General features: G+C 37.9%; 2 protein-coding genes across 4 annotated transcripts in view; one reads left to right on the forward strand and one right to left on the reverse strand.

Annotated features, from left to right (window-relative positions):
* The window catches only part of FGF7 (fibroblast growth factor 7), a 107410-nt gene extending 101973 nt beyond the window's left edge, over positions 1-5437 (forward strand). For all 3 annotated transcript variants that reach the window (XM_073303969.1, XM_073303968.1, XM_073303971.1), the window contains 2 exons: positions 3904-4007; positions 4440-5437. In XM_073303969.1, coding sequence (XP_073160070.1) covers positions 3904-4007; positions 4440-4634 — 299 coding nt within the window. In that variant the 3' untranslated portion in view covers positions 4635-5437. The remainder of the gene's footprint in view (positions 1-3903; positions 4008-4439) is intronic.
* FAM227B (family with sequence similarity 227 member B) overlaps positions 1-16621 on the reverse strand; it is a 211675-nt gene that overhangs the window by 162063 nt on the left and 32991 nt on the right. The window lies entirely within an intron of this gene.

Consider the following 16621-nt stretch of genomic DNA (forward strand, 5'->3'; position numbering starts at 1 on the left):
CCTAGAGATGTCAGGGCTCAGCCCTGGCACAAATTAAGTACTGCATCCATCAGATGATTGGTATGTAGTATCATGCATTGTTTGACTAAGGGTACCTCTACACTGCAGCTGGGAGAGAGCTTACCAGCTCAGGTAGACCGACAAATGCTAGCTCTGCTAAATCTAGTGGGCTAAAGGTAGCAGCGTAACCAGGGGTAGCACAGGCAGCAGCTTGGGCTAGCCAGCCGAATACAAACCTGCCTGGCCACCCTGGCTATGTACTCGGGCAGATAGTACAAGCCCCTGCCTGTGCTACTCCTGGCTACTCTGCTGCTTTCAGTATGCTAGGTTGACTAGAGCTAACATGTCTGTCTACTCAAGCTGGGAAGCACACTCCCAGTTACATGTAGACGTACTCTTACAACAGGCAATATCTAGCAAAAGGAAACATGAAACAACAACAAAAGCTATAGTCCTCTTCTCAACTGAGATTGTGGGGGGCCTCTAGCCTCCTGTAGCCATAGATAGGGCCTGCTTGTCCTCTTACAGGCTTCTGTTCCAGTCACAGGAGAGTGTACTCTCAGCTCTCTTTTGGTTGCAGGCTCCTTCATGCACCTTGGGCCTTTATGTATATCATGCAGCCTGGAATCAGACCCAATCACTAGATGCTGTCCAGCTGGGTCAGCTGATTACCAGCACCCACCTGCTGGACTTCCATCCAGAACAGGGCCTTGCCCTCTTGGCTCTTAAAGAGAGAGCACTCTGTTACATTATATGTGAGTTAATCTTGAGAGGGAGGCATGTTCTGAGCATGGGACTGAGAATCAGGAACTCCTGAGATCCAGTCCTACTCTTACACTAACTCCCTCTGTGGTTTTGGGGAAATCACTTATCACAGTCTTCTACTGGCAATAAAGATACTTTATTCTTCCCAACACCTTAGGATGTAAGAGTAGATAGTGCAGGTAAAGTCTACAGTCTAGGACACCACTGCACAGGAGCAGAACATCTTCAAAAAAGTAACATTCAAAGACTTAACAATGTCCCTGGCATTTCACAGTCTCTGTGGATCAGGGGGTAAAAGATTTCTGAGATAGGATCCCAATTATTTATTATATAAACTATGAGAGCCATGTAATAATAAGCCAAAGAGTGCTTAATATATTTTTAAAATAAGAACCCTAATTTATCTCTTTTTCCTCAAGCAAAGTAAATGTATTGAATTTTATTTACTAAAAGAGGATTTTCAGGAAATAAGAAGCAAAACCACATAATTTATTAATATAACTAATCTGCAACTGACACTATCTTTTTACACATTTATAGGGTATAATTATAAAAGCTAGGGTTTTATTCAACAAAGTCCTTCAATTCTGGCAAGGTAGGCTGTATAAAATGGCTCAGCATCCCCAATAACTATACATAATTCAGGAACCAAACCAGTAATGCCAAATTCTGACCTTGGATACCTGAATGCAAGTCCCAGTGACTTCAGTGGGAGTCATGCACACACATTCCAGGGTAGGATTTAGAGATATTATGATTATTTGTTTGGTCATATAATTCTGATTCCTGATTCTTTGACTATTCTCTCAGGATTCCAAGCAAGATGATGGCATACCCCAATTTACTTGAAGGCTGCCAGACAGCATACAAGTATGAGTTTGGCATGTGTCAAAAAAAAATCAATATAATGGTGAATTTCATCACTAAATTAAGAAATAATGGGCTAAAAATTACAAATTCAGAAATTCTAAGTTTAATACAGTATCATTTTCTTAGACTACAGATTTTAGCATCTTCCCTTTTAAAAGTAATATTATTTCCCACTATATGCTGCTCTTTGACAGCCTGTGGATCCCTGGTTTTGTACCTATGACCCTCACTCTTGACCCTGTTATTCATCAGTTGTCCCCTGTAATTATTTGAATCCTGGGTTCAGTAGCTCCTCCCCTTAGGCTGAGGGAGGGGTCTTCAGACACAGTCAGGCTTGTGCCTGCCCACCTCTCCGCTTTTCAGCAGGTACACTATCTTAGCCATCAATAGCAGTTTACTCAGGCATGTCTACTCTGTTCTGCGAAGTTATTATAAATCCTTAACTCATTTTCTTTCCACACAGATAAGAAATGTCAAACATATATTTGATTGGCTAGATGCAGGCCAATCATCTGCTTTGAATACTCCACTGGAGTTTCAAAACCATGAACTTTAAAGTGAAAGTTAATACAATTTTTGGTGAGCTTCACTTTGAAGTTGTTTGGCTCAAATCCTTTTTGCAATGCTTGCACGCAAAATGAAACTTGTTAAAAACTCGAAAATTTTACTTGAAGTTTGGTAGATTCTACAATGGAGTAGAGAAGTATCAGAGAACAGATAAAAGAACAGAGGAGCACAGTGGAAGGGAAGAGGCATTAGATCTGGTGGTAGGAAAAACAAAAGGAAGAAAGTATACACGCTGGGGATGGCATGGAAGCAGAGTGGGTAGGAGGCAACAGACTAAAGAAGCAAAAGGGAAGAGTAAAGAGTAGAAGGGCAAGAGAATATAGAAAAGGGCATATAACAGGGAGATAAAGTAGCAGAATGACACCAGATTATAAAAAACTAACAAATCAAAAATCACAACCACAGCCCACACATTCTCCCTTCCCCCCCTCCCCTCACTTCACAAAAAATGAGCATAAATTTGTAAACAAAGATAAAATTAAATGGAAGTCTGGCTTGGGAGGGAGGTCTGCATCCTTCAGGTGTAAAACTCACACTGTGGTGAGGACAATGTGACATTAACACTCCTGAATTACTGTAGTGATGATAGATAATACTGCCAGTGCACAGTCCTTATACATAAGTGGATAGGAATGAGGATGCTGTACCATCAATCAAGAATGATCTTTGGGAAAGAGGTGGTTAACTTGGGTAGAATGCTGCCTGTCAAAGACGTAAGGTTACACCCTTAATCTTCTCTCTCTCTTGCCCAGCACACTTTGGTTAGGTACTGAATTCTGAATGGGACTGCCTGAGCTAGAAAGACCCCTCTGTAGAAAGAAAGTCACAAGAGGAAGTTAGGTAGCAACTGTTCTGAGGATGGCCTCATATCAGAAAAGGTGTGGCCCAAACTCAAAAGTACTATATTCTTTAAACTATTAAAATGCTTAAATTTGAAAACTATACAGTGTACTCTGAATCCCATATTTTTGATCAACAAAGAGTATTTTGTGTTACACTAGTAACTATGGATATTTGTTAATAGCATCTATCAGTCAACACAAAATTAAGACAACTCCAAATTTTCTGGGTTAAAGATATTTGAATAACAAAGTTTTGATAGTAGCTTTTGATTATATATCTTCAAATGCAGATATCTTTACAGTTCCTGTCAGTTTTCAAAGCCTGTAAAGGTCAAGCAGGTACTTTATCTTCCTTAAGACACTGTGGTCTGTTTTCCATCATTTGCAAGTTCTAAGGTTTATGCTTCTTCAAGGAGGTGACACCGGTAAAATTCTCACAAATCTTTTAAATGTGGTCTTTAAAAATTCTGTGAATCTTGGCTATACCATGTATATTTCTTTCAACTGGAAACCTGAACCAGAGAAATTTTAAGAAAACAGTCTGATTCTTAAAAAATGCAAGTACAGTTTAGAATAATATGGTGAGTGGGAAACATAGCACTAGAAACTGACATGCAGAGTTAGTTGTGAATGGGTGTGAGTATACATATACAGGAGATGTTTTAAAGAGAAAACCATGATCTAGTCTGCACTCCATATGTGTAACGACATTAATCTTTTATTTTAATAACCACTCTCACCAGTTTAGGATTTTAAATAAAACCAGAAGTATTGTAGAATCATTAAGACAAACAGTCCTCTTTGGTTCGACTGTAGAAGCAAATGAAAAGTTTACAGACCTCAATGTGTTTCTTTGCAGGTATTCTGGAAATAAGAACAGTGGCAGTTGGAGTAGTGGCAATTAAAGGTGTGGAAAGTGAATACTTTCTAGCAATGAACAAGTCTGGAAAACTCTATGGAAAGGTACTGATAATACTGCAAAGAACTTATACTATGGAAATATACACTTTTGTACATTTTCTGCTGATTTTTACGTAACATCTGTGCAGTTTGTGTAAATTACTGCTAGTAAGTGGAAATGTATTGCAACTTTATCCAATGGCAATGGTGGATTCTTATGCCTGGTTATAAAAGCTAAGGATTAAATCCCTAATCTTGTTTTAGTAAAAATCTTCCTCTTGTTAAATATTTCAGCTGCTAAGGGAGGATATTCAAAGCTAAAACATAAAATATGTTAGTTAAGACTTAAGAGACCTAAGTAATTTATTGAGTATTTTAATAACAAATTATATTTATTATATGGTATATGTTCTTCCTCCAGCTTCCCCAACCCGATTATGTATTTAAAGAACAAAAGTGCTAATTTTATGCTATGCTATCATTCACTCTTAACAGAAAGTATGCAACGAGGACTGCAACTTCCGAGAACTGATTGAAGAAAACCATTACAATACTTATGCTTCAGCAAACTGGACAAACAAAGGGAAAGAGATGTTTGTGACATTAAACCACAAAGGTGTCCCTATGAAAGGTAAAAAAACAAAGAAAGAACACAAAGCATCCCACTTTCTTCCTTTGGCAATATCCTAATCATATATGATCTACAGAGAACTAGTTCCAGCAGGAAGATTATTTTTAAAGAGACTGAACAAGTAATCAAGAGAGGCTGGAATACTACTGAAAAACTGAACAAGCTGGACTTGCGCATTTATGTTTATTTTAAAGAGACTTCATTAAAAAGATTTGAAAATATACACAAAATCAGATTTAGTAACTAAAAGTTGTAAAAAATTGTAAAGAGTTGTACAATCATTATGTTAGTAATAGTAACTGGGTAGTTTCTTAAATTAATTTACCCTTAAGAGCAAGTCATGACTTGATTATCTGATGATATTTTATTTAAAAACCTATCTGCTTATTAAACATGGCTGCTATAATAATAATAAAGCAGATGATAATGTAATGTAAAATATGTCAGACTTTAAGGCTGCTGGAATGATTTGTCAGATTATCAAGTCAATACTAAATGTGGAGATTGAGCAGTATTTTAAATAGTTCCCAGAGAAACTGATAAACTATACATAAACTAGGATCAGAAAAAAACCTTAAATCTTATAAATTTGTTACTGTCATATTGAGATTAAAAAAGCTTGTTTGGAAAATTAAGGTTGCACCACTACAAAATGTCAAATGTATTAACAAGAACAAATACCTAATGCTGCTCTAAAAGATGTTTCAAAATAGTGTATGTAAAATAATAAGAATAGGGAATAAATAAAAATGTACTTCATCTCACTTTCCACAAAATAACATTTTATATAACGACGAAGTAAAAATTCAGACATCTTAAGGTTTTTTATGTAACATAACCTATCTTTTGTATAATTCCTGTTAGGGCATATGGCTTTTAATATTGTTTTTCCACCGTTATTCATGCTTTTTCTGTTGTTACAGCATTAAACTTTATTTTAAGTTATATTTGAACTTTATTGTTCTAAGTTATTTAAGTTGATGTTATTTATAAAAAAAAACTTATTAAGCTGCATCTGTTTCATATGCTTTTAATTCCAAAGGAATAACAAAATGGTCTGGCTGAGCTGCATTGTTTTTTTTCTATGACCAGACACACAGTCTAGTACACAAGACTCTTGCCAACATGCACTGGATGGCAGACAAAAATGACAGCCTGCAGCAATTCTTACAAATGAAGTCTCACAGGGAACAACCCAAAAATGTAAAAAAATCTTTTGCCACATACTCCTGCCAATTAAGTTTAATAGCATTCCCAGAGTTACAGCAGATATAGAAAAGTTGTAGCTCTGATAGATATTGGGCTACTTCCTCGGTTGGTATAAATCAGCACTGAGTTCTATGGAGCTACACCAATTTACACCAGCTGGGGTAATGGTCCAGAAAGTCTAGCCAATAACAATGAAACCTCATGACTCCAGAGATTTAAATCCTCTATCCACGGTTGTAAATTGTACAATAACTATTGCCACATGAATAGTTCAGCGTCTCTACTTTAATTCTTGCCCTCGCTCTTCAGACTGGCAACAAATTTTCCAGTTAATATTATATGAGTACTTGTTTGCTATAGGAAATGGACAGAGATCACCAAATAATTACACTAAAAAGCAGCTGTTAGACAATCACTATTAACCTTGGATAGATTCAAAGCAGTTTCCAATGGAGTTAAAAGCTCAGTTTTCCACTACAGACTCTTGAGGTGCATCTACAGTAGGACTTTTGCCAGTATAGAAATGTTTTTTAAAAAAAATCACATCCTTAACCAACATTACCGTACTGGCAAAAGTTTCTAAAATAGAACTGGCCTAGGTTAGTTCACGTTTTGAAAGCAAAAATGAAACCCCACTAACATTGTTTGTGTTTAGCTACTCTATTGAAGCTGGATTTAAAATGCAACCATACGCCAACATGCTTAAAATTAAAACCAGGATCAGAGTTGGCTTTTCTAAAGATTTTATGATTAGGTAATTCAAACAGAGAGCAGTAAGATCAAATGTTTCTTAAACGTTGTTGATAATTTTTATTTGCAATTTTGATATTTGCCTTGCCTATTGGGCTGACATTGTGACACCTTGAACTGTCTGTATATGATCAAGGATCAGAAGAGGCTGAATATCTATGTTCATGTTGCAAAGAAGACTGCCAGCTTATAAGGAAAGATGATCAAGATGAAACAAAAACATTTAAAATTGCAATGTAATTAACAGGCCAGATCATACTCCCTTTGATCCATGCACAGAGGATCATTCACACACGGATCATCACCTTTATCTGTGTGGGGAAACTACCTAGCCCAATGTTTGTTAAACGTCTGAACAGAAAAAGTAAAGTATTATTAGCATGGAGAGGTGAAACGTCATTTTTCTATATGGACTAGCCTACCTGTTTTATTTTAAGGGAATTCAGCATGTGGGGTTGCTATAGAATGAAGCAGCATGTGACTCCATACTCACAGCCACTGTTCTCAATCAGAACCACTGGATACGTTAACTTTTGAAAATCTGGCCATGCCATTTAGGTGCCTAAATAGGAGATGAGCTCTTTTAAACATAGGGACCCATAAGTAATTTCATACTCATGCTTTTGGAAGAGACAGATTGTAAATTCTCAGTTATTAGATTTGCTTTTCTAATCAAATAAAATTAGATTTTAAAATTAACACTATAATTGCAGTTACATTTTAAAAAGATTTTAAAACACTGACTAATAATTAACTATTCTGGACCAGATTGTGCCCCCAAGATCTTCACGGATATCTTTCCCCCTGCCTTGTGATTGGACTAGTGTTAGGCGTAGGTGGAGCCTGGTAGATGCACACTGTCCCCTCATCAGTTCTACAGAGATTACCTGGGAAAGTTAATACACTCTGGGCTGCATTAATTCTCATGTGAATCCCTGTCTGTGGGATCCACCTTTAAGGGCAGTTCTGAGGGACAACCGAGGCCAATGTGTTTCTCTGGTATTATGGCTCTTTCGGTTGCCATGCTACAAGAGTGCATGCTTGGGAGGGCGGGGGGGGGGGGGGGGGGGAAAGAGTTACCAGGGCTACAGAGCCAGTGCAGAGCTATATGGGTTTCTGTAGATCCCTTGGGATTTGGGTCTACAGCAGTGGTTCTCAACCTCTTTACCATTGTGGGCTGCATATGTGGACTACATCCAATAATACCTTTATGGCCCTGAGGATGTCACGTGGGCTGCAGCTCTGTGCTGATTGGGTCACAAGTGGCCCATGGGCCGCAGGTTGAGAACCACTGGTCTACAGACTTCTCTGAGATGCACACAAAACTCATCCCCCCAGATGGAATGATTAAAGACAAACTGCTCAAGGTGATCCTTGCAGAGTTTATTTTCCCTTAACTCTGTCCCACAAAGTTTACCGTGTGGAGAGATCCAGTCCTCTGTTGTTTGAAATCAACTTACTTTAAACAATTTTCTGTAATATTAGTGCTCATGTACTTTAAAATCTTTCCTGTCTTTTCCACTATAAGAATAGAATTGGATGTGTTCCAAGGCTATGATATATATTTATGTACTATTTCTAACATTTTCCTGACATTAATGGGTAGAGAGCATCCCATGAAGTTCTCAATTCTGTCCAAGTTCAAGTACTTTATAAAACACATTATTTCAAATTCATTTGTACTTTAGCAATAAGAGCCAAAACTATCAAACCATCTACTAAAGAAAAAATCAGACTATTCAAAACTAATTTACCAGAATAAGTCATCTAAGTTAGTATTTTTATTCTACAGTATAAAATAGACTTTTGGAACCAACCTTTAATCAAGGGTCAGTGATAACACATGCTAAGTACTTTGTTCTCTGTAGTGGTGCACATACATGATGTATGGAAACTTGGTGAGGTTAAAAAAAAGTCTGTGTTGGGTTACCAGGATGCCAAAATTTATGAGGTGACATTTGTACCCATCATCCAAATTACTCTGCCAGACCCTCTGATGCATCCTCATATGCTGTTGAATGGGTTCTGCAGTAGACAGAAGTGCTGTGTTGCCTCCCTAGGTGGAGCTATGGTCATTGAAGATGTTTTAGTGCTTCAAAAGAGCTCAGCAGAATAGAAACTGTCTGAAAGGAGTCATATATGGGAGTGACAACAGGGAATCACAGATAGGATATAAACCAGAGATAATGGGTAAAAAAAGTGATAGTTTGTGCAAAGAAAAGGGAAGGGAAATACACCATTGTTATGGGGGAGAAAGGGAGAGAGATAGCCCAGGTACAAAGGGAAGGAAAGAGTCTACACAGGTGGAAGAAGAAAACAACAATGGGGGGGGGAAGGGCAGAGATTATGAGAGAGTAGAGAAGAAATAAATAAAATAAAGAGACAAGGGTTAACAGATACAACCAGAAAAAATAGAAGATTGATAAAATGGAAGAGGAAAAGAACAATAAAACAGAAATGGAGGAATAAGAGGGATAATAAAGGATCAGATCCTCAGGTGGGCTGTGGTCACTTTGTGCTGCCCTGCTGTCATACTTTGGATGCAAAAGCTGAGTAAGTGGTTCAGGGAGGATCACCCCAATTGCAAGGGTGATCCTGTAGCAGCATAGAGCCAGCGCAAGGCCTTATATTCCGCACTGCTCTCCTTGCTGTCAACTTAGCAGAGAAGAGCTGTGTGGTTACTGAAAAGGGGCCATGACTGGGAAATCACTGTTATGTCTTTCTCCTGGGTTTGGCCTTCAGCTCCTTATGGCCTTTACAGGCCAGTGTAACTTAGAGCAGTCCTTAGGTTGCTCTAACCCAGTGCAGAGTGGAAAGCATGCACAGTGAAGCACATAGATCAGGGCAGCATAATTGGGAACTTTACACTGTCTCCTAACTTCCATTCTATATTATGTAACTACCTAAGGATCTGATCCTGAAAATCCATCCCACAAGAAAATATACCTCTCGTCAGTCTCAAACCTGAAAAATGAGTTTGGATCTTAGAAAGTGGCAGAGGTAATTAGCCTAAACTGACCAAACCAAAGGTAAGAAGACCCAAAAAATGTAAGGATAGAAAGACAAAGGAAAAGAAGAAGGAATAGCTGTCAGATTTCTTTTGGTATTAAAATATTTTCAATTTACTCTTTTTCAAATATTTTTGACGACAATCCTCACATCAATCCCAGCATACAATTGTATTGTATACAATTGGGGTGCAAACCCTTCTGTCAATCCAGCTTCTTCCCTTGCCATCTATTCTTCCACCCCCACTTCTGGCACCTTTTCAATATAAATTAAGTGCAGTTCTAGTAAATGTACCTATCTGTAGTTTAGTGCTTTACTGCTGAACTGCACTAAGAACCCAAGCTGACTACCAACACGCAACTAAATATGGCTAGCTACTTGTTATTACACAAACACCTTCTAGAACTACTACCTGGTGCACAACGAATTCCAAGACAATTGTTCTAGCCTGCACTGCACTTCTACTGGCAGCAGGAACTCTGTATGTAATGGAGGGGAACGGATGGCAAAGTTTGACCAAGGCTGGTCTTAAATAGAGAAAACCGGAGCAAAAAATGGGAACTAACTGGTGTCAATACTGTCATCTCACTGAAAGTATGAGTATGCTGTTAATATATCCCAGAATTAAATTTGCCTTTTTCGCAATTGCATCACACTGTTGACTCATATTCAATTTGTGATCCACGGTAACTCCCAGTAGTACTGCCTTGGCAGTTATACCCCATTTTGTAATTTGTGCCCTTCAAAATGCTTTCAACCCCTTCCAGTGTGATGTCATCCACAAATTTTATAAGCATGTTCTCCACTCCATTAACCAAGTCAATAATGAAAATGTTGAATAGTATCAAACCCAGGACAAACCTCAGCAGGTCCCTACTAGATACATCCCCCCAGTTTGACAGTGAACCATTGAAATTACTCTTTGAGTACGGTTTTTCAACCAATAGTGCACCCAATTTATTATAATTTCATCTAGATTATATTTCCCTAGTTTGCTTACTAAAATCAAGACAAATCACATCTACTGTTTCCCCACCATCCACTAGGTCAGTAATAAAAAAAGGAAATTAGCTTCTTTTGGCATGATTTGTTCTGGACATGTTGGCTGTTATTTATCATCCTATGATCCTCTAGATGCATCCGGTAGCCCAGTGAGCTAGCTTGCCTTTATTATATGCACTGCTTTGCATTATATTCTGCTTTGATGTGATGGTGATGGGGAAGACAATGGCTAACATTTCAGGTTGTTCTACAAGGGATGGTGTGAGTATATGGATGTGCAGATGGACATTCTGTAGTAAGCTCTAGCTAAGTTGGGGAGTTTGTGACTGTACTTAATGTATTAATAAACTATATTTGTAAATATAAAAGAGTTCCTATAGTGTGAGTGTTGCAACTGTGCACATCGGGGTTTCCAACTATATAATAATTTAAATAATACTGGGCCTGATCTAGGGACAAGAACCTGTCAACCCTCAAAGTGATAACTGGGGGATTCTTAAGTAATCAATATAATTAATACATAATCTAAATATCAGGCAACAATACACACTGATTAAGTGTTAATTTGTTCCAATATCTTTCCAGATATCGAAGTTAGGCTGACTGGTTTTGTATTCCCTGGGATCTTCTTTGTTCCCCCTTTTAAAGACATGTACTGTGTTAGCCCTTCTCCAGTACTCTGAGGCCTCACCTGTCCTCCATGGGTTCTTGAAGATAATCACTAATTGTTCAGAGATTGCTACATCTAGATCCTTAAGATTCACTGAAGGGTGAATTTTGTCAGGACCTGCCCACTTGAAGACATCTAACTTATTTAAATATTTTTAACCTGTTCTTTTCCTATTCTGGCTTGTGTTCCTTCCACTTTGTTGTTAATATTAATTGTGTTACACATCTGGTTACAATTAACCTTTTTAGTGAAAACTGAACTAAAATAGGCAGTAAACCCCTCAGCTTTCTTGGTGTCATCCATTGTTAGCTCTCCTTCCCCGCTAAGCAGTGGATCTACACTTTCCTTTGACTTTCTCTTGCTCCTAATGAGTTTACAGAATCTCTTTTTGTTGCCTTTTATGCCTCTTGCTTAGGTGTAACTCATTTTGTTCCTTACCCTTTCTGATTTTATCCCTACAATGCTTGCACTATTCTTTTATACTTATCCTTAGCAGTTTGTCCATGTTTTCACTTTTTGTAGGATTCCTTTTTGATTTTTAGGTCATTAAAGAGCTCCCAATGCAGCAGTATTGGCGTTTTACTGCTCTTTCTTTCTATTCTTCACCCTGAGATAGTTTCCTGCTGTGCCTTTAATACTGCCTCCTTGAGAAACTGCCAGCTCTCCTGAACTACTTTTTCCTTAGATTTTCTTCTCCTGGGACCCTACATACCAGTTCTCTGAATTTATTCAAGTCTGATTTTTTGAAAATATGTCTTCCTTGCATGGGATAAATACAAATGTATCTTCTGGTGTATTTGTAATATGTTTTACACTATTAAATGTCTACTAATGTAAAATACATGTATAATATAGCATAAAGTTAACAGTGGCAAAATTGTCCAATTTCCATGGCTTTAAAATATAAAATATATAATTTGTTTTCACTTTTAGTTCTTACATTGCAGCCTTTAAAAATATTATCCCAGAAATTATACCAGCCACTCAGATTGTCACATGGTTAATCATTATTCAACAAGTAAGAAACCAAATTTATAAAAGTATACTGTTCTTTTTAAATCAATGCACTTTTATGGATAATCTGGCGTCTGGGTGAACACATAATCGGTCTGTTCTCAAAAGTCCCAATCTAGCAGGCCACTTCAAGCATGCAATTAGCACCATTGAAGTCAATGGAACTTTGAAGTCAACAGAACTACTCATGTGCTTAAAGGTAAATTCTTTGTTGGTTCAGGTCCTAAGCTTGTATAAATGCAGCAAGTTAATACTGACACAGAAAGCAAATGTCACTACACTACACTCACATAAGAATAGCACTTACACAGTACTTTTAATTGTCAAAACACTTTACAAATAATAAGTTAATTTATTTTCACAACTCCCCGATGAAGTATTTAGGAAAGTATTATCCCATAATTATCTCCATTTTACAGCTGGAGGAACTGAGACAGAGAAGATAGGTGATTCTCCTAAAGCAACAGATGCAGTCACAGTCAAAGCTGAGTCAGAACTCAGGAATTCCGTAATTCTTTCTTTATTTACTTACAATATTTCATGAAAAGAAAAAAATTCAGCCTGTTTTTTCCATTCCAGATTGAGTTTTCAGAGGCGACAGTTAGCAAAACTATCTTTTCACTTGAAAATTGAGCAAATTTGATTTGGAGTATTTAATGGCAACAAACATGGAACCCTACTCTCCTAATTTTACATATTCATTTTTAGAGTAGACCTGCACTTTAAAACAGAAACTCCAAAAAGTAATTTTTTAAAGGAATTACATGAGGTTTTAAACATGAGACTTCTGGTTAACTTTAATGATTCACACAGCTTTGAAAAAGCAGAGTGTAAATCCAAATTATTTTATATTATATCTCTATACTTTCTAATATTTTTAAATATTACACAAAAATTCAATAGTACAAAAAATAATAAAGCATTAAAAACCTTACTCTTGTAAATAATCTAATAATGCACTCGCTGAAGCAAGCTTGCTTGTAAATCCTGAGGCATTCCAGATACTGAAATTGTATAACTGCTTACATTCCAGACCTAAAAAGGGAGATTTTCTTCAATTTTGTTTGTAAGGCAGATTTTAACTCACTACTAACCATTTCTTTCATTAAAAAAAATCTTTTACTTAAGTTTTTAAGAAGCTCTACACTTGTAAAGGCTGGGTTTTAACGCCCTCAGCTGAACAGAGAACTGAAGAAAGAAGAAATCATTTCACAATGAGAAAAGGAAATAAAACATTTTCCTTTAGTGGGGACCCAACAAGAACAGGACTTTAAAACAGAGATTAACATACTTCATACTTGAAGATTACAGTTCTTTTTGACCTGTACCTGAGGAAAGACATTTTGCTATCTGAATCTTTCTTTACCTATGGAGTCTTAGTAATTTTACTTTCATTCTTAGAACAGTTCTTCCAGTAATGATGGTTCAGTGTCTGACCCTGCAAAAGTATTGAGTGCCTCTTGAGCAGCATTGAGCACTAGGAACTCCCACTGAAACTGATTGAGGGACAGATCTTCAAAGGTTTTAAGGTGCCTAAAGATGCAAATAGGTGCCCAGGGGAATTTTTATTAGCATGTAAGCAGGTTATACGCATAACTTGCAATAATTTCAATGAATGTTAGATGCCTAACCTGATTAGGCACTTTTGAAAATCCCACTAGACACCTTTATGTATTAAGCTCTACTCTAAACAACAGTACAAGCCCGCTCTCCCTGACAAAAGAACCCCAAACATGTTTCAATATATCAATCTTGTTAAAAAAAATCTCCATTACTAGTCTGTTTTTCATAGCGATTTTAATATTATAAATTATTATTCAGGTTAGGAATATTTTCGGTAATAAAAGTTAAATGCTCCCAGTCTCCCTTTTTATGTGAACAGTGTGTAGGGACTCAAAATATGGACCTTATAGACAGCCAGCGTAACATCGATTTAATTTTACATTAGACAACACCAGTTATAAGGGAATAAAATGGCTATGTGGCTATTGGCTGCTGAGTCAGCATGGTCCAGTAGATAGGATGCCAGATTGGGAGTCAGAAGACATGGGTTTTATTCCTGGCTCTGCAGCTGACCTGCTGTGCTTAGGTAAATCACTTCACATCTCAGAACCTCAGTTCCTCATCTGCAAAATTGAGATAACAATACGAACCTTTTCGAAAGCACTATGAGACCTACAGAGGAAAAACACAACATAAGAGCCTAGGATTATTGTTATTATGGCCTCTGTGTACCAATGAAACTAGGGAATACTTTCTTCTGAGGAGTGACAAACCACACTAACATGATTCCTCTTTAGGCATCATGTCATTGTCTATATAACCAGCCTCTCAATTGCCATAAATGAGAACAGTTCATTGGACTTCATTTTTCTTGCAATCCTTAAAAGAACATGGTAAATGGCGGGATGGGAGGTTTAAAAGTATGACTTATAATAGTAATACCCGCCCACATTTAGTGAATGAGGATAAGAGAGAACCATGTACATTACACACCACACAAATCAAATCATTGCCTTCCTCTTTTGGGGCCAAACACATGGTTACTCTAGCCCCAGTGACTTTAGGAACTACTGTGGATAGATAGCACAGCTCTAGTAAGGGGAGGAGGGTCATGTCCAGAACAGGGAGTGTTTTACATAACCTGCTGCACATATATTTACTTTCTACTTAGTTTAATATTCTTGTTCTCTTGTACCAGCACAATGCTGCAATGATGGGGTTCCAGGACTCCAAGGGAAATCTGATTCTTTATAAACAAAAACATGAGAATTTGCAAAATTCATGCAAATGTTTTTGTTAGTTTCATGTTTTGTAAAAGCTTATCATTTTTCAAAAGCTAAAGGTTCTCCTGACAGTGTCCCTTCAGTATTTTAGATAAACTTCCATTTTTAAACCGTGTTATTGCAGACTGAGCAACATACAAATAAAGAATTCTGAAAGCAAGAACCTCCTTTTGAGACTGGAACCTGAGTGGTAGGAAGGGAATTATACAGTAAGCCTGATGACAGTGCTAATTTCAGCATTCCTTAACGCAATTGTGGTTTGTTCTTTACTTATTGGATTTGAAAGGAAATATAGAAATTAAAACAAGGAAGAAGAGTAAGGAAGGCTACAAGTCAACAACTGAAGACTGAGAGACGCCCAGCCTTATTATGCAGTAGATATGCATGATCAGCTCACACAAGCAAAAATAATTCTGTAAATAAAAGAAAGCCCCATAAAAAGTAAAATGCCTTTTGTGCAGGGCCCCAATCCTGCAGCCCCTATTCAGAATCAGTTAGCACACTCAATAAATGTAGTCATACTAGAGTGGTTCTCCTGTGCTTTCGCTATGGACAAGCTATGTGGGAATCGTTGCACGTTAGTACAAAGCCAGGTGCCCTGGTCATAAAACACACTTTGTGATCATTCTACTCCTATATCTTCTAGAGCTGATTGTGAGGCATATTGTAGAAGCTGATGCAGCAGAGTCAATGCAGAATGAAGTGCTCACTCAACACTATAGGCAGGTGATGATATAGAGCTGTGGTGTCCAGACTTTTCAGTTTGAGCTCCAAACATATTATTTCAAAAAGATCAAAGGCGCACAATCAATATTTAGGACAGATTATCTGCCCTGCTCTGCTCCCTTGGCCCATCCTTTCTGGTCCACAACTAACAAGTACAAGTTAGAGCAGCCTCCCTGATGCCTTAACTTTCACTGGGGCTAGGGCTGGAGCAGAGAATCAAGGACATGGAACAGGTTGTCGGTTCTCAACTTTTCCCCCTCTTCTGCTCTTGGTGTTTGGCTAGGAAAAGGTCTCCCTTAGACTGAAACAGAACCAATCAAGTTCCTGTACTGGGGCTCTGACAGCCCAACAGCAAAGCAGATATGGAACAGTCACAGCCATTCGATCATTTCTTCCCTACAGTGTAGCAGGTGCCCATTGGGGATGCTGCTGAGCAGCTGAAATACAGAGGAGATTACCGCTGTTTAGAGCACTTTCAGTTCACAGGAGAGCTTCTGCTGAGACTGCAGAGGAGTTGATGGGAGGCAGATGGGAAAGCAGTTCTTCCTACTTTTTCCTCACAGAGATGGGGTTGATTCAAACTCTTCAGTTTAACGATCATAGGATGCACCTCAGGAAATACATTTTCGTTTTCTCATGAAATATAAATTGTCAAGACTGGGGGCCACTACTTAGACCTTCCAGCATCAGAGGTTGGACACCACACATTGGAGGCACTTGATCCAGGAAATGAAATGGAACAAGGGGGTATGCTGGCATCAAGAGAATGGGCTTGAGGTAGGGTGCTAAGCAGTGGGAAGGATCAAAAGAAAGACATACAGATATCAAGGGATGGAGTGGTGAAAGAGCTGACCCACCAGGAGCAAAGAGGAGGAATGGT

This window comes from Lepidochelys kempii, chromosome 10 (genome assembly GCF_965140285.1).
Source record: "Lepidochelys kempii isolate rLepKem1 chromosome 10, rLepKem1.hap1, whole genome shotgun sequence".
Classification (NCBI taxonomy): Eukaryota; Metazoa; Chordata; order Testudines; family Cheloniidae; genus Lepidochelys; species Lepidochelys kempii.